The sequence below is a fragment of the Euleptes europaea genome, chromosome 4 (genome assembly GCF_029931775.1).
Source record: "Euleptes europaea isolate rEulEur1 chromosome 4, rEulEur1.hap1, whole genome shotgun sequence".
NCBI lineage: Eukaryota > Metazoa > Chordata > Lepidosauria > Squamata > Sphaerodactylidae > Euleptes > Euleptes europaea.
In genome coordinates, this window is record NC_079315.1 from 72,875,868 (window position 1) to 72,895,331 (window position 19,464).

Genomic DNA, 19,464 nt, shown 5'->3' on the forward strand with positions numbered 1-19,464 from the left:
GACAAAGAATTCAGGGGGGACTGTAGGGGAATGGAATACAGGGGAATATTGGGGGTAGAAGTGCACAAGCAAAGCTTGGTGGTCTCCAATCAGCTCTTTCATTCAAAATACCTGTTACTCCATTTACGAAAAAGAAACATACAAGCCATTTTGCAACTGCATCCCAACTAATTAAAATTCTTTCCTCAATTTTACTAAGCCATCTAGTTATAGGCCAATTCTCATACTGATAAACAGCACACCTGTATTCATTTTCAAAGATGACAGCAGTATGCACAGTATTGCCAAGAAATAACTCTAAAAGGCGTAGAAAAAAGTTATCAGCTACTTTAATTTCTTATCAGATTTTTGAATTGCATCCTATCCAGTGTTACACTTAGTAGTTTACAGAATTAAGGTCTAAAAAAAGACACTGCAAAAGTTCCGGAGACCTTTGTATTCAATTTACTTCTGCTATTAATACAATTTCCTTACCATAGTTCAAAGCCTCTGGAGCTGTCCATTTGATGGGAATCTGCTTTAAGCCTGAAGAGGAATAGACTCCATCATCTTCTTGACGAGACATTCCAAAGTCACTGATTTTTAGTATGTTATTTTCACCTACGAGGCAGTTCCTGGCAGCAAGGTCCCTACGATGAAAAAAGGCACAACCATTATATAAAGCCAGAGTCTACAATAGAATTGTGCATTTTTATATTCCACATCTATCATAATGAGCTTGGGCAAAGATAGCATTTACCTACCATTCTTTCTTTTTCACCCCCCCAAAAAAAAATTAAAAAAATTTCCACCAAATGAGAAGATGAGTGCACCTTAGAAAACACTGCTATCTACATAACATTACCTATTTGGCTCCTGCTGTCCCTTTACACAATCTCTCAAATTAATCTCCAATATTTGTTAATATAATGAACAATTGGGCCTGCAAGAAACTTGTGGGGAGGGTGCATCCCTTCCCCCCTTTGCTTCTTTCCCTGTTCCTTCTCTAACAATCTTCCTCTTCTTTCTCCCCTCCCTTTATCTATCAATCTTTTCTCACCCTCCTCCCCTCATTCCTTCCATGTAAGTTTTCTTCTCTCTTTCTGCCCCACCTCCTTTTCTAGCAATCCTCTTTTATCTCCTTTTTTCCCTTCACCCCTTGTATGTCTCTTACCCCAGGCCTTCTTAGACAATGTCCCCCTTTCTTCCCCCACCTCTTCTCAATGTGCCTCTCTTTTTCTCCCCTGTTTCTATCCCACAATTTTCCCTCTTCCCCTTCAGATAATCCCCTTTTTCTCTTTCTCTCTCTCATGACAATGCCCCTTTGTTCACTTTCTCCCCCCCAAGGCAATACCCCTTCCTCTTTCCCCCCAAACCAATGCCCCCTTCTTTCTCTCCCCCCCAAGCCAATGCCCTCTTCTTTCTTTATTTCTCCCCCCAAGCCAATGTACCCGTCTTTTGTCTCCCCCCCCCCCCTTTTCCCTACCTTTGAGCCTGGCAGTGGCAGCAGTATCTGAGAGCTGCTCTAAGCCTGCAGCAGCTCCTGGCAACGGCTGGGCCCAGAGCAGCTCTTAGTATTTGCTGCTGCTGCTGCAGCTGGACTGGGCCAGCAGCAGCTGCCACCATCCTTTGATTACTGAGGCAGGGGCTAGAGCAGGGGCCAGGGATGAAGCAATTCCATTCTAGGTCCCCCAAGTTTGAAGAAAGATCCGTTTAGTGTCGCTGTGGCCCCGACCTGAAGATTTAGGTATCCGCATATGGGGGCCACATGTTATTAGTATATAGATACCATATTTCTATTCCATTCTCAGCCTTTTAAAGGATTTGAATGTACTGCTAATCATTTTAGTTGGTTTTAATAAAAGGTTTTAGATGGATTTTGATTTTGGAAATGTAAAGCAGTTCCTGGATTTTTTAGTACAAGCAACATATGCAGTGCAACACAGCACTGAAGCCACAGAGCCCTTGAGGGTTATTTCCAGTACGCTGCCCAACAAAACTAGACCTGATGGAAGAGGTTAGTACAGCCTGAAGAAAAAACCAGAACTGCTTGTTCTCGTAACTCCCAAATGTAGAAGGGGAAGATAAACAATTAATGGTCATATTTTTTCACCGCTGGTTGCCAAACAGACACAAGTGTTAAGCTATTTGTCCTCCAATATTCCTGTTGTGACTCTAGATAATAAAGATTGTATTGTTAACATCTGTTTCAGATATTATGATAAAGTGTAAAGTAGGGGTGTCCAATCTTTTGGCTTCCCTGAGCCACATTGGAAAAAGAATTGTCTTGGGCCACACATAAAATACACTGACACTAACGATAGCTGATTCATAATGTTTTAAGTAAGTTTACAATTTTGTGTTGGGCCGCATTCATAGCCGTCCTGGGCCGCACGCAGCCCGGGGACTGCAGTTTGGACAAGCCTAGTGTAAAGCATTCCCTACACAAGAAAACCAAACAAACAATATAAATAACAATTCGTTAGCAATTATTCCACAAAGTAATTTAAATACTCAGCCCCTTTCTTCCAAGTCCCTTTAATAATTTATCAAATATATGATCAATAATGTATCAAATACATTAATTAATAAGACTGTTGGTAGGATAAAGACACTGAGAAGAATACACCTAATAAAAAAAGACAAACCAGTAAATGTCTCCTTGGCTCAGATGAAAACTATAAAGAGCATGTACACGCAAGGGTGGGGAAACCAGTGATTTAAGCAGAATGACCACTGGTGATGCCAAATCCAGGCTGCAATCTGCATTCTGTTATCCACATATGAACTACACTGAAATCCATATGGGTAATCAGGGGCAGACTAGGGGGGAAAATGGTACTGGAAATGGACCTGGTCCCCTGCCAAAGACGGGAGGGAGGAAAATGAGTCTGCTCAGCTGCCAGTCCTACTCCCCACAGCTTGGCTGAGCACCATGCTAAAGGGTAAGGCTGGGCACATTTTTCACTGTGTTGAGAAAGGCTGGACTCAGCCCATCCCTTGCCACACCAGGCCTCATCAGGTGGGGCAACCAAGCCCAGTACAGAGGCATCTATTGCCAGGTGGGGTAAGGCCAGGCGCATCCCTCACAGGGCCTATCTTTCGACATGCCAGGCACTTCCTGACTCACATGGCAAGGAGGCACCGGCAACAGATTGAGTTCATCCTACACTTGAGCAAAGGTAGCCATTGGTCCACTAGGATTTTTGCCAGTAGTCTTAATGGCCAATCTGCCCTTGCAAGTAATGTGCACACAATTTAATGGTGGGATTTATTACTACTGCTGTACAGCATTTGTGTTTCATCTTGCTCCACCAGTTCAGAGTACCATACACCTACTCCCCCCCCCCCAATTCTTTTCAACAGTTAGGTTACTCAGATGTAGTCCAATGGTTAAGTAAGGGTTTCACCCATAATTACTAATTTTATTTCATATATTACTTGCATTACAAAGGCTCGACACAGTCCAACTGATTAAATAGATGAGAAGAAATGCCACATGCTTTGTTGTTGTTGCTTTTTTATTGGCAACATTTTATTTTATTTTATTTTAAATCTATGACCATTTCTCTGGATCAGACCCAGACATCTATAAACAAATTTATATAGCATTTCTAGGTGATTCTGGGCCCTGGCATTAAACAAGGTCTGTTTTATTATAACTTTTGCTCTGGACTCTCATACCAGAATTAAAAGCCTGGAACTTTGAAATATTTTAAAGCACCTTCATGTTCCAGTTTTACCTTCTCCCTTATTTGGGAGAAGCAATAAGATTGACATTCTGAAATCTAGAATGATATTAAATGACTATAGTCAAAGGGAAGGCCTATGAATAGCAGCCTGCAGTGCTACAATTCACGCAGCCTTGAAATCTCCCCTGAATTATGAAACCAGCCGGAGGGGGGGGGGGGGCTTATATTTCCAAGTTCCACTAGGTGCAATGAGTCAGTCACATGGTCCCCTGAATTGTGGCCTATAAGTCCAGTAATAGAAAATTTCCAACATCAGAACTTTGCAGGCTCAAGTTCTTATCACTTTACAGCAGCTCTTGCGGATTTAAAAATTTGGAGGACTACGCTACTGACAAACAGAACTCAAAAGCTTGGTAAAAACAAAAAGGCAAAAGGCTCAGCAAAAAGCCATCCTGCAGCAAAGAGAAACTCACCCCCAACATTCTTTAAAGCATCTGTTTAGGAGCACAGCTGTCCATAAGAAAAATAATAATGTTAAACTATTTGAACACAAGTAGGGAATTACAGATGCAGCATTAGAAGTCATTCCTGGGAAAAGGATTTACGAAGAGTTTGCCGTTCGCTTTCAGCACAGATAGTTTGCCAACCGACAGGTTGCTATGCATAAGTAATGAATTGTTTCTTTGAGGATTATTAAGATTAAAAATTATACAAGCTTTTAAATAGCACGTTATTTATATGCAAGTTATGGGTACAGCCCACAGACCTATTTCTACAATTCTTTCTTGATTCAGCTCCTTCTATTGAAAGGTAATAGAATCATAGTTGTTTAATACAGATCAATAAATAAGAACCTTTTAAATGAATGAATAGATATGAATCTCATAGTTCTCAGAATATAATATTGTAATAGTAGCTTTGGATAAGTAGGTCACCTACTCAAAGGAACACTTCTCGATAAGTTCAGTGACCAGAGTAAGAAGACACAAGAAAATAAAACATGCAGCTTCTGCAAAATGAGGTAACCTTGTACAAAGTCGTCACACAAAGTATCCTATTATTCAGCCAAAATGAGCTCCAAAAGTAGGTCTCAGGAATTAAAAGCAAAGCAATATTAAAATTCAACATAAATGGTCCATGGGGAGGGGATTCTCAACTGAAGCTGGGTGCGGGCATGCTTCCTGCCCTTCCTCTGATGGCCCCATCAATAATAACTGAATGCCAGAGGGAGCTGGATCCAAGCACAATATGGAGAGGGTCCGCCCAAGGGGAAGAAGTGGGGTTGCTAGGGTCATGCTTGAGTACACTAGCCTATGCAAGTGCCACACAAAGAAGCAGGGGGATGTAACATGCCTTTAGTACCTGGTGCCGGGTCAAGTATTGTATGGTGATGAATCAGCAGCACTGGCCGTCCATGTCTAAAATCAGCTGTGCCACAGACCATCTACCTTTCTTATGCTGGGAGGCCTGGAGCAGCATGGATTCGTATCTCAAGTGGGGGACTGACAGAGTTGCCAAGGCTACAACTACTTGGTTCATGTCCAGCAGAGTCTGGAAATGCTGGGCACAGCTTCTTTGCTGCAAAAGCATTTCAAGAAGAGGGCAAATCTGCAGGGAAGATGCACTGGATGGAAAAAGGATTGCTTAACCCTTCACCCCCATACGCTTTTCTCTTGACCTCTTCGCTCACCTCAACTACATATCTCCCTAGGGTTCCATCTGGGCAATGCTCCTTGAGAATGACACACAAAAAAGAAGATACTGTCTTTCAGCTTTAGCGTTATTCAGAGCTCCCCAGTTCTTTCACACTACCTTATGAGGGTGCAGTGTGATTAGTGGTATTATACTCAGTACGACACAGAAATATATAAACAACAGTATCACAGTATATAAGAGCAAAATCTTAGAGTTTCACACCAGTTATTTATTCCATATGATAGTCTGCCAGTGGCAGAACTCAGCGAATAACCTACATTCTCTAATTATCCTTTGAAACCTTTAACACAATGTTCTTACAATTCAGAAGCGCTAAGAGGTTTGATTCTCCTCTCGTATGCATACTTATGACAGGAAAGCGTTCTCATCACTGTCACTAGTTATCAACTAAAGGGTGGCAATTATTCCAGATTAATTCAACTGGAATAGTTAGCCAAGGTTTTGTGTATGTGAGCATACACAAAGGTGAGCATCGTACATTAGGACTAGCAGAGATGGTTGGCAAACTAGGAATGTCAACAAAGCAAAACATTTTCAAGCATTTTTGGAAGTGAAATGAATGAGTTGCTTGAGGAATGTTTCTGAACCGTTATTTCCAAGCTTGTTTTGATGGAATTTTTATCACTCCCATCTCAATTTATAATGCAGTTTTCTTTTTTTATGTCAATACATGTAGTGTTATTCCTGTTGATTTTACAATATGTTACTACTTACCCTCATGATTTTTTCAGAGTGCTGAATGGAAATATGAGGCTACATTATGAATGAAGACTTTCTCCCATAATTCATTTACATCTTGAAACAAAGGTTGCAATCAGTTTCTTGTCTCTTCCAACATATTTCCTTCCTTTAGTCAGAAAACAGCAGTAGTCCAATTTCAGTAATTCAGCACTGAGTTGGATAGGACTTTATTTCCAACGGTATTACATTAAGACCCAATCTTAGCTACAGCAGCTCTTCCTTGTGGCAATGCAAGCCGAAGTCTTTGCTGAGTGGATAGGCTCAATACCGAACAACTTAGCCCTCAATTTGGAAGCCTGACACACACTCATTAGCACTTGCTTTACATTTAGATCCGTGATTCACACTTTCCACTCAAGAAATATGTCAAAATGCAGCATTATACAGCATTAGACTAATTACCGCTAAAAATTGCACAGAACTATATAAGATATTCAAATTGATTATCAGTTTGAATATTAGGAGAGCCTTCACAGAGAAAGTAACAGCAGCTAGGATACTCAATCCATCATAATTTGAAGAAAATCATACAGATCTCCCAGTGACAACATGAATTACTTCAAATGTCAGCAGGTCCACAACATGTTCAGAATGCAAGATAATTACTTGATGTTGTCAACGACAGCATTCACCACTCCTGCACCCTGCCAGCAATTCCTACGCATCAGCTTTTCAGCATGAAAACATTGTGATTAAAAATAAATAAATAACCTGCAGCATGATTCTGAAATCCTCTTGCTTTTATTATATGACAGGATAAGCAGCTGTTATTTCTTAATAAGCCCTAAATGCCTGTTTTGCTACCTAATCATTGCTATGCTAACTGAAAAGCCCTGATGATCTTACTCTACCAGTTACAGTCAAATTGGACAATATACTTCTAAATATAGAATAGAAAATTGTACACAGTACTCCAGGTATAGCTAATATCCAAAGATGATTTATTTAAGTAGTTGTTACTAAAATATGAACGCTTAAGAGGCAGAAGATGTTTGCTGACTGAATTGTGAGTAGAAGACTGCCACTTTTCCAAGGTTGCTACATCATCAGTGCAACAGAGAATATAAGTAGCTATATACGTACCGTTGACGTGTTTGACAACTGAACAAAAAAAGTCTATCCCAGTCATGATAAAAGCACTCATTCATTGTGCCATTACATTCCATCCACTGATACAGAAATTCAGATGCTCAATTTAGCATTAAGGAAGAAAAATGCCTATCGACATTCAGATCACACAAAAGGTGAGAGCAGAAGCTTTGGCTTGTTTTCAGTGAAGTAGATTCCTCCCACAGCTAATGTATTGTTAAGAGTCCCACTTTGAGTCTACTACAGAGTGATAACATGGAAGTTTTCACATCTGCCCAGAATGCTATTTGGAAACAGTAGGATGGTGCAAAGGTCAAACTAAGTTTGATGGAAGCACCTAAAAGGAGGTCACAGATCCACAACAACCATAAAACAAGTTGACTGTTCTGTCCTTTTCTATCTCTACAAAAGTGACAGCAGGGATAAAATAACAAACCCAGGCTGGATTGTTGTAGTGACATCAAATTATCATCTGTCTGGAGAGCCAACCCCAACAAAAGAATCCCAAAATTGCAAATGTGAATGGTAATGGAATCATTTGCCCAAAAAGAAATGTGTTGGCTATAATTCAAAGAATCAAGTTTATTTAAAAAAAAATCTGACACAATTGCGAATGACTAATCTACATAAATGTCATCCTTTTGTGGAAAACATCCCTTGGCAGAACTCCTGTAAGAATGTTTTGGTATCATAGTAAAGATCATGCAGAGGAATAAACTACTTTAATTATATTTCTATGACTCCCCAAAAAGGATTTACCACTAAGTATAGAGAGCAGTTTAAGCCACTTCTAAGCACTATGCGTGAGAGCCTCACCTCCAGCCCATTTGAGTTAAAATCTCTTGAAGGCTGCACCACCATTACCTATCATATTGTTATCTCACCCGTACCCTGAGGTGCTCAGGACAATTCACTCGTCCTTCACTGTATCCTCGCCTTCATTTTATCATCACAACAAACCTTTAAGGTAGGTTATGTTGAAAGACAGTTCATGGCTCCTGTCATGTGGATCTGAGGAAATAAATACTATGCTGTCACTGTCATACTCATATGGTATAAAAACTGATCAGTGAACACAAGAGGAATGGAAAGTTGTGATGATGGATACACAAGATATTCTGAATGCAGTCATCTTTAACTAGTTGAGGAAGTTAAAAATCATGGCTGTGGGGAAAGACATATTGAAAACGGGGGAAGAAAAACGATATCAGAGTAGAGCAGTTCTATAATGTGTAAAAGTGCAAAGAAGAAATAATGGTAAGAGACCTTTATTAGGAATACTCAAAATGTACACCTACAAAAAAAAATCTGCATTAAATTGTAATATTTTTTATGTCAAGGTCTTTGTATGACTCAGTAACTTATATAGTTACAAACAGGGGACCTGAAAGGATTTCTGGGAGGTCACTTTGTTTGCTCCTGTACAGCATTCCCAGCACTACTACTGTTTTTCTCTATTCTTGGCAGCTCCCATATATTTTCTTCTTTCCTTGCTTGCTTCTCTCCTTCCCACTCACCAGCAAACCTTTCTTTTATCTGCCCCCAGTCTTCTGCTTTAGTTACTGTTTCATTTATACCTACCTTTCTCCTTAGTGAGGACCCAAAGCAGCTTACATCATTCTCCTCTCCTTCATTTTGTCCTCACATTGACCCCATGTGGTAGGTTTGATCCCAAGTGGTAGATGTGGTGACCCAAGGTCACCCAGCAAGCTTCGATGGCAGTGTGGTAATTTGAACCTGGGACTCCTAGATCCTAGCCTGACACTCTAACCATTATAAAACACTGGCCTTCAGCTTTCTTTCCTTCCCTCCCCCTGGCAGCCTCTCCCTGGGAAGAAGCCTGGCCCAGTTGCAAACATTGTATGGTAGCAAGTCACTCAGGTGAATTGTGAGTTGGCTACTGCTGGGCCCAGCCAAGTTGTGCAAGTTATGTGAAGGATGCTACTGGGTCCAGCCAAGTTATTTGGTAGCTACCACTGCACCTGGGAGAATCAAGAAAATTGCATGGCAGCAAGTTGCTCAGTGGTTGTGGCTGGGCCAATAAGTCCTCCCTCCACAGCAAAAGGTAGAAGGAGTTGGGGTGGACTGGGAGGCCAAAATAACCCAGGGAAAGGGCTCTCCCCTCTACTATTTGCTGACAGAAACCAAAGACTGAAGGATGTCAGTATTGTTGTGGCTGCTGAGCAACCTTCACAATGGCCACAGAGATCGCAGAGGACATTGCTTGTATTAACCCTCAGATTCTTCTGCAAACCTGGGGCCTCTCTCAAGTTTGTCAAACAATCTTTGTTGTATGTTCATGGCTCCAGTCTCTGGATTCAAGTAGCTCCAGTCTCTGGATACAAGTCCATGTTGAAAATTCAATATAAATGACAAGTGGGGGACTTGCAATGGTGCATCTCATTTTTACCCCCTCACTATTTTCTCTTTCCCTTCCCTGAAAACCCCCCAAATATCTCCTTTTCCTGCTTCCTCTCTCCTTCCCACCTACCAGCCAACCTTCTTTTATCTGCTCCGTCTTCAGCTTTCCCTCCCCCCCCTGGCAGCCTCTACAAAGGAAAAATACAGCCCAGATGTGTGGCACTGGTTGCTGATTGTGTAGTGAAGAACCCATAAGGAAAGGGGGGTCACTTCATTTTCTCCTGTATCCCCTACTCCATACTATTACCTTTCCCCCTCTCCCCGGCAATCCCCAAAGAACCTTTCCCTGCTTCCTTCTTTCCTTCACACCCATCAACAACCTACTGTTTATCTGCCCCCTATCTTCAGCTATCTTTATTGTTTATTTACTTCATTTATACCCTGCCTTTGTCCACAATAGTGACCCAAAGCAGCTTCCATCATTCTCTCCTATATTTTATCCTCACAACAACGTGAGGTAGGTTAGGCTTAAAATGTGTAAGAGGCCCAATGTCACCCGGTAAGCTTCCATAGTAGAGTGGTGATTTGAACATGGCTCTTCCAGATTCTAGTTTGAAACTTTAACCACTACACCACACTGGCTTTTGTAGGGTGGCTGCTGTTGAACAGCAGCAAGAAGCCAGTCCTGGTTAAGTCATGCAAGTAATGTGTTAGAAAGTCACCTGATGCCTGCTGGAGGGCCTGGCCCCAATGAATACTCTCTCAAAGGCAAAATCAGCCCTGGAAGGGGACCTGCCTCCTCCCCCTGCCTTATACTGAAAAAAACCAAGGCTTGAAGGCTGGCAACACTGTTGTGGTTGCCTAGCAATGGGCACTGAGGGCATTTGTTTCTCAAAACTACAGGTATTGTTTCTTCCATTGCGTCCACAAGCTCTTGCCTGGCTCAATTATTTAGGGTAATTTGGTCACTTATACCCTGTCAGGAGATTCTCAAAACAATAGTAAATCGGGTATCGGCTGTGAGGCATTTGTGAGCTTTTTTGCAGATAAAGTCTTGTCCCTCCGCCGTGACCTTCCTCCCACTTTTACACCTCCCCAAGTAATTTTTTTTTAGATTTCAGATTTTTTTTTTCTTTTGCAAACCTGGGGCCTTTTTTCCAGTTTGTAGAAAGAACTGTCTCGTCTGTTCATGGCTTCAATCTCTGGATTTAAGTATCCACAGATTTGGTCATGTTGCAAATTAGAGATATTGATATCATCAATAGCAGACATTTGCTATAGCCCACCCCCAACAAATATATGTATCATTCTGGGAGGGACCTTCAACATAGTGCCTATTCTGGGCTTCAGATTTAGCTACCCTAGTCTAAAAAAGGGAAAGAGTCCAGTAGCACCGTAAAGACTAACAAAAATATTTTCTGGTAGGGTATGAGCTTTCGTGAGCCACAGCTCACTTCTTCAGATACCTGTGGCTCACGAAAGCTCATACCCTACCAGAAAATATTTTTGTTAGTCTTTAAGGTGCTACTGGACTCTTGCCCTTTTCTACTACTGCAGACAGTCTAACACGGCTACCCACTGTGAGTTATCTAGTCTAAAAAACAAAGGGAACAGTTGCTTTAAAACTGGACATTTTCCAAGTATCCATCATAACTATAATTCTTACAATATGTTTTCTGTGTATATATGGTATAGAGATCCTGTACAGAGGAATGTATGTGTGTTTTAGGAAGATACCGCATCAGCCATCAGACTGAGCATTTTTCAAGATCTAATGATCAACAGAGGACCTACCCTCAACCAGAGGTACCACCATCAACTGCCATCTTTCATTTGTCTTATGTTAATGTATATAAGACTACATAAACTTCAGAACACCAGCAAAGCCTACTGACATTTATTGCTCCATCCTCACCCCCCATGTGCCTGTATACGGATCAGTAAGATCAACGTAACACAATAACAAGGTTCCAGGGTATGTCTGGAAGTCACGATACAGCAAATAAAACCACACATGGATGAGCCTGCTCAGTGCCTAGATGAGACACCTTATAAGGCCCTTATATATGCTGTCTTAAATCCCACTGACAGAAGAAAAGTGGAGAATAAATAAGGGGCCAGATAACTGTGCAGTAATGGCAGTAATGTTTAAAATGTAGCACTAGCCACTCAAGCCCCCTTGCACCATGTGTTAGGCAATAAGGAGCAAGTACAACCCTGCAGGCTCTGCCTCCCCACACTGCCACCAATACATCTCCAATGCCTATCTCAAAAGTTTGCTGCACATCTCAAATCTCAGGCAGCCATGGTGGCATCAGGAAGGGCAGGTGTGGCTATATGGCACTGCCCCACTATCCGTAAACACTGATGGGCCACTGCAGAATTGTTGGTGTTAGCAGTACTCCAGGAAGTGATGGAAATTTCAACCGCTATTGCTCCCCAGACTTTCCCCACAGCTGAACTAGGTGTGCTAGTTAATAGTCTGCATCAGATAGTATGACAGAAAAGCTTACAGGAACCGGGGCTATCACGGACCTTGGTGGGATTTCAAGTAATGAGGTGTCATCAGCCACTACCAGAATGCAAGGAATTTAGCCGCTAATCTCTGGGTCTGAGTCTTTGTTTGTACTTCCCATTTAAAATAATCTTTACTGTGGCAATAATTGTTTGACAGGTCTGAAAAACACTGTATAGGGATTCAATCATGTATATTTAGTATATCTTTACCTTCTTTTACACCTCCACAATTACGAAATAGTTCCCCTTCTTCCTATACTCAAAGTATTTTTCATTATAAAAATAAAAATGTGCATACAACTGCTATAGAAATTAGTTATCATTAATCTAGGGAAGAGAAGAATCAATGGAGGAAAGAAACGTTAACACTGTTGAATGATTTTTGAAGTATCCGACAGGACTTCAGATAAATAGGGAGCAACTAATGATAGCTCTATGCTGAGGACAAAGGGCCAAATAGTGATGAAACACTGGGAACATCTAACTATATAAACTTATCTATCAATGGAATAATCCATTTAGCAAGGAAGCTAAGTTTCCTTCATTGGAGGCTAGAGCTCATTTCTTATACCTCCTCCAAGTATAATTCTGCAGGGAAATTATGGTCTTTAGACTCGGATCCTGCAAACAAGCATAATTTCATGAGAGCTGACTGTTAATTTAAATATTTGGGAATGAGTAAGATATAATATAACTAAGAATGTTCTCTTAGTCTAGATGTCCTATCAGATGCCTGCTGTGTCACAGCATAGTCAAACAGTGGGAGATTACTACATTCTTTTCATTTTTTCAAGTCACATTTTCCCTCTAGCAAAGTTAGCTTTTTTGAATGTCTCTTGATAAGGCCAAAGTGAAACTATCAGCTTCTTTAAGATCAGTAATAAATGCTCCCATATGAAACTAATTGTTCAACAGGGGGAAATGCACATTTTCTTTTATGCACTCAACCGAGAGTTTATCTTTTACATAAGCATTTACTTTTATCTAATTCCAATTTGTCGTCTTTGCAGATTATTTCTTCGTTATCCAACCATGCTGTGTTGCATAAACACAGTGGAAACTCTAAAGCAAATATAGGAATCTGAGTTGAAAAGTGCAATATATCCCCCCCAAAAAAAGCCCTACTCAAAAGCAAATGATTTCCTTGTGCAAGCTTTTTGCGCAAGCCACCTGTACAAGAAAAATTGCTGATCCAACTGCAGAAACCAGTTTCTACTTTAATATCTCACTCATGCTATCAGAGTTGGTAGGCTGAAGGATAATGTGTAATCCAGAAAGCAGGTAGCATGACCATATAACTGGACAGCAAGCAAGGAAAAAACATGGTGGCCCAGGCAGGTGGGATTGGCAGACATGCCAGACAACAGCTTCTTCCCTATTATGGAGGGAACAGGTGTGAAGGTTGAGGTTTTAAATGGTGTTAGAGTGGAAGCAGCATGATGTGAAGTTGGACTAATATGGTCTCTATCCCAATGTCCACCTGACAGAATGAAGTCATGTGGCTTCTAAATACAGTTATTTAAATACACATGAGCGAACTTACCACAGCCTAATCAGTGTTGCTTTTTTCTACGGTTATGATGGCATTAGAGCTCTTCCCTCTGGTACTGCCTGGGTTATGGTTGAGAAATGCCTTACTCTCCCTAGGGCTTCACATGAAGAACATGTGAAGGGGTGGGGGAGGAAGAACCAAGTAATTTTTATTCATAGCCTTGTATAGGGGAGTAAGGATGTTCAGAAGAAAGGCTTGCAGCAACTATTTATGTAGCACATAGCATTTGCTGGGTTCATTCACTTATAAGATTTCAGTTGACAAATACTGGGTGCAGACAGCAGTTTTCAGTAAAGCTTTTAAAACTCCTGAGGTGAATCTTTGTCTTTTCCACAACTTCAGGAATCCCTCAGTATCAGTGTACGTTCCTCCTAGAAACCAGAAAATCTTTCCCCAGCTTTCCCCAGAAACTATAATCTGAGACAGGTACAATCTCCTAAAGCATTAAATAAATTAGCTGGCTTTCCTTAAAAGCCAGGCTCTGATACTTAGAGGCACAAACCCTACCTTCTAAGCATTCACTATAACAGCTTCCTTCCTTCCTTCCTTCCTTCCTTCCTTCCTTCCTTCCTTCCTTCCTTCCTTCCTTCCTTCCTTCCTTACCTACCTACCTACCTACCTACCTACCTGGATTCTGAGACATGTACAGTTTCCTAAGAAAGGATTCCTCCAGTAACACTCTCTGGAGGCTCAAGCCCTATCTAACTAGAAATGGCAGTTAATTGATTTTGTTTCTCTCCGCTTCTCTTCCCCATCTGGTTCCTCCAGCATGCTACGGGTCCTTATTGGCTGTTATCTGCTCTGAGCATACATACCAAACAGGCAAAGAGAGGATCGGTAGTTGACAGAAAGGGGCAAGATCGTTGCCTATCCATCACACCAAGCTAGGCCAAGATTCTCAATATTCAGCAGGTAAGGTGCTATGTTGTGTTAATAGATCAAATCAAAACAGAGGTGCTGCAGATGATCTTCCCTTGGGGAATCTAACCCCAATAATTTACATTCACCCCCTATTTTTAAACCTTGAGGGGCTTCTTTAAGAATTGCTGACCTTAATCTTTTGGCTGCTTGAGGTAGAATACAACCATTGATTGTCCTGCATATAAGTACCAACAAATGGTATGCACTACAGCAGTGCACCAGTAATAGGTGGAAGTAGTAATGGAACTGTAAAGGCATGTGGCACATGGTACCGTTATTTCTTCACCTCCAGCAGCTTTTATGTATTGAGCATATTTCTATGTTACCATTCTAGAAGGAGGCTGCCAGTGGTGGCTCACAACACTGTCACAACAGGATCTGGAGCGAGCAAACTGGAGGAGCAAACAGGACATTTTGTGTGGTAGTAAAGCAGGTGGAAATACCATGGTGTGGTTTGTGTTGTATAGAAGTAAGCAGGTGGTAATACTAAGGGTGTGGCTTGTGCTTAGTTTGATTTGGCTGCTTGCTTCTTGTGCAAAATTTGTGCTTGGCTACTTGGTTCTGGTGTTAGGTTCTACCTTGAGTGAATTGAGGCTTGTTTTGTCTAGTGTGCATTTCCCCTCTTTTTCCCATGTCTGATCATTAAAGTGAGTCACCTAACATGAGTTGGTTGGGGGTAGGGTATGCAGTTACATAGCTGCTGTATAAATAGCATCACGAAGCTAGTGAGCTCGCAATCCGGAGAATCAAACAGGAGGAGAAAACAAGGAGTTTTGTGTGGGAGTTTTTCTACTTGTGCCTTGCCGTGTAATCCTGAAAGTGGGGGGGGGGAATGCCCATAGAAGCTGGTGTTACCCCTACACCGGCGTGTGCGCCACTGGTGCCGTGCAAACTGGCATGGACGTTGCAGTAGGGCGACTTATGCCAGCCCCCCAAGACTGTGGTGGCATATAGGAGTTTTGTGTGGGAGTTGATAGGGGAGTGCAGGAAAGCCTGAACAACTTCCTATATGGATCAAAACAACATGGCTGGTGAGGGAGATGAGGTACTGATCTACAAAGTCTGTGCCATGTTTGTTTTCTTACCTGAGGGTAATGGCAATTACATTTGCAGCAAGTGTAAGTTGGTAGCCCTACTGGAGGAGAAGCTACAAGGACTTGAGAAATGATTATCCATACCCTATTTCATAAGGGAAGGTGAAGAGTTCATGGACAGAACACATGAAGAACTCTTGAGAGGACCAAAGGAGGAGGAAGAGAAGGCATCTCAAGAAATGGAGGAGCACCCAACACAGGTAGAGGGCATGTGGAAGAATGTGGCCCACAGCAGCAGGGAAATCAAGACATTCTGAGGCTCTATTGCTAAGTTATCGGTTCCAGACTCTCTGCATAGATATTGATTTTGGACCACTGGGACAAGGACTACTCCTCCCAGGCTCCACATAGTTCAAAGAAAATTTCTCAGGCTCCTGTGGATAAGAGGACTCGAGCTTCTGCTCCCCAATATAGGAGATGTACGGTGGTAGTTGGGGACTCCCTACTGAGAGGGGTAGAGGCTAAAATGTGCCAACTGGACTTGTCATCTCTAGAGTATATTGTCTACCTGGTGCATGCATCCAGGATGTGACAGAAAGGAAAGACTCATTAAGCCCACAGATTATTATCCCTTCCTGCTCATCCAAGTGGAAACCAATGATACTGCCAGCATAGCCCAGAGCATATTAAAAGAGACTATGAGGGGAAGGACCAGGGAGAACAGGTTGTGATTTCATCAGTTCTTCCTGTTGAAGGCTGTTGCTTAAGAAGAGAAAGAAGAATATTGGAAATAAACAGTTGGCTACATAGATGGTGTCATCAGGAAAGGCTTGGTATTTTGGACCATGGTTTACACTTCTAAGATGTAGTTAGGGGGATTTCAAAACTCAAAGGGGAGAAGGATGGTTCCTCATACTTCTGGAGAGGAGTTACAAGTGGAGTGTTTCAGGGATCTGTTCTGGGACATGTATTATTCAACATCTTTATAAATGATTTGAATGAAGGAATAAAGAGGATGCTTATTAAATTTGCAGATGATACTAAATTGGGAGGGGTTGCAAATACAGTAGAGCAAGGATACAGGATGATCTTGACAGGTTGGAAAACTGGGCTAAATCTAATAAAATGAATTTCAACAGAGATAAATGTAAAGTTTACATAAAGTTTTACATTTAGGTAGGAAAAATCAAATGCACAATTATATGATGGAGACAACTTGTTTTGGCAGGAGTACATGCAAAAAGGATCTAGGAGTCTTAGTAGACCATACACTGAACATGAAATCAGTAGTGTGATGTGATAGCTAAAAAGGCAAATGTGATTTTTGGCTGCATCAAAAGAACTATAATGTCCAGATCACACAAAATGCTGGTATCACTTTAGTCTTGTCCAAGTGAGATCTAACCAGAGCATTATGCTCAGTTTTGGGCACCACAGTTTAAGAAGGATGTTGATAAGCTAGAACGTGTCAAGAGGAGAGCAATGAAGATGGTAAGGGGTCTGGAGACCAAGTCCTATGAGGAAGGGTTGAAGGAGCTCAGTAAGTTTAGCCTGGAGAGGAGGCGATTGAGGTGTTATGATATTTTAAGGGCTGTAATATAGATGATGGAGCAGAGCCTTTTGAAGTGCAAAGAGCCCCAGTGAGGGGTGCCAGAAAGCATTTTGCCAAGAGCTCCCCAAACTTGGCTCTAGCCTTGCCTCAGGTGACATAAGAACCAGTCCCTATTTGGAGTCACATTTAATGATTTTAATGAAACTTTGACCATGTATACTTGTCACTGTAAAGGTAAAGGTAGTCCTCTGTGCAAGCACTGGGTTATTACTGACCCATGAAGTGACGTCACATCATGACGTTTACTAGGCAGACTAAGTTTACGGGGTGGTTTGCCATTGCCTTTCCCAAGCTGGGTACTCATTTTACTGACCTAGGAAGGATGGAAGGGTGAGTCAACCTTGAGCCAGCTACCTGAAACCGACTTCTGTCGGGATCGAACTCAGGTCTTGAGGAGAGCATTTGACTGCAGTACTGCAGCTTACCACTCCGCACTACGGGGCTCTTGTCACTGTAGCATAAAGAAAATAAACACGGACAGTGTGACCACTAAGCAAGAACATAATACTAACATATATTTACTACTAAAGTAGAAAGATAAACTTTTTAAAAAGGAAATTTAAAATAATATGAAATGAAATAAAATTCAGAAAACGAAATATTATATGGACTTGAAATAAATTTTCCTTGTTCGGACATGTAATGGAAAAGCTTCTTAAGTGCAGTAGTTCATACTGATATTTTATTTGGCCAATGAAATCTTAGCTGTTAAAACAACACTGCTCCTGATTGGAGACTTACAATTTAATGGCCCAATAATTCAATTGTACCAATGCTGCACTTCAGTCCACATCCAACCTGAGTACCACTGCAACAGTAGCCAATGGAATTACTATGTCTATGTTTTCCTCATGCCAGCTTCATAAGGGTGGATCAGTGTAGCATAATGGATTGGAGGTTGTCCTTGGACCAACAAGAACTGGGCTTAAATTCCTGCTAAACTGTGCAGTCCAAGCTATCTTTCAGCCTAACTTACCTAGGGGACTGTTGTGGTCATAAAAACTAGGAACATCCTATGTATGGTGCTTTCGGCTCCTTGAAAAAAGGGCAGCATACAAATGGACAGAATGAAGGGAGGAGTTTGAATGGCCCAGGAATGAAGTAGCGTGTGTATCAGTGTATTCGGCGCACGTGTGCGGGCTATGGAGGTGCTGAACACTGCTTTGACTACCAGGGACACACTACAGAAGCTAAAATTGCACTGCAGCACTGGGCTGTAAGTCGGATGGAGAGGACCAAATAAGGTAGAGCACAGTTAATAAGAAAAAGGTGCAGAAGTAAGAGAATAGGAGAAAGGCATTGTTGAGAAGTGGATTTGAAAGAGAGGTCACCATGACATACAAAGAGGGGGAAATGACTATCATTTGAGAGGTTTGAAATAAAATCAGAAAGGTGCCTCTTGTCATTTGCTACAGCCCTGAATGTTTTCACAGCTGGCACAGTTATCCAAACAAGAAAAGAAATTTCATGTGCTAACAACACAACTGAGCAAGTAGTGGCAAAGTACTGGTACATTACACAAGTTCTCTGGTGTTTCTTATTATCTCAACCAAGATAAACCTTACTTTTTCAGCCTTCTAAAAATATCTTACAAGTTTCTCTGCTGTTCACTGCTTTTATTTTAGCTGTGGGGATGTGCCGTCACTTTCACTAGATACATTCTTGCTCATAGGGGCTGAAAACAAGGATTAAGGATTTTCATTAGTGCAACTCTTCCAAGATACTAACAAAAGGTATTATGGGATTAGGGTAGATGTCTGTTATGAACCAATATTTTAATCAGACACAGAAAGCTACATCTACTAAATAGCAATACCATGGAGAAACTGAAAATAGATGTCACTTCTAGCTCATTTCTTCTCAAAGTGACAAAATTGCCTACAGTACATTTTTTGAGTACAGAGTTCATCCAACTTTAAAATAATTCAAGAACTGCTGAGAAAGAACAAAAAAAAAATGCTTACAAATATCAGAATGGAACAACTTTTAAACCACAAGGTTCAATTGTAGGGATGTCAAGACACAAAAAGAGAAAGAAACTTTCAAACTTGTCAGATGTACACGGTGAGGCTGTGGGAGGCATCTATCTATTCTTGAATGGGTTATAGGCTGATTGTCTATACAAGAGAATATTTACTACACAAGACACTCACACTTACTGACTGACTTCTCTTCCCAAATACTATATGGGGCTGTAAGTCCTAAGACAAAGATAATGCACGTGAACCCACCCTGAACACTTGAAAGTGC

At 41.3% G+C, this 19,464-nt stretch overlaps 1 protein-coding gene across 1 annotated transcript in view; it reads right to left on the minus strand.

The window, feature by feature from the left end:
- The window catches only part of FER (FER tyrosine kinase), a 176,119-nt gene that overhangs the window by 13,252 nt on the left and 143,403 nt on the right, over positions 1-19,464 (minus strand). Inside the window, exon 17 of the mRNA XM_056847980.1 lies at positions 475-629. Within this exon, the coding sequence (XP_056703958.1) occupies positions 475-629 (155 nt within the window). The remainder of the gene's footprint in view (positions 1-474; positions 630-19,464) is intronic.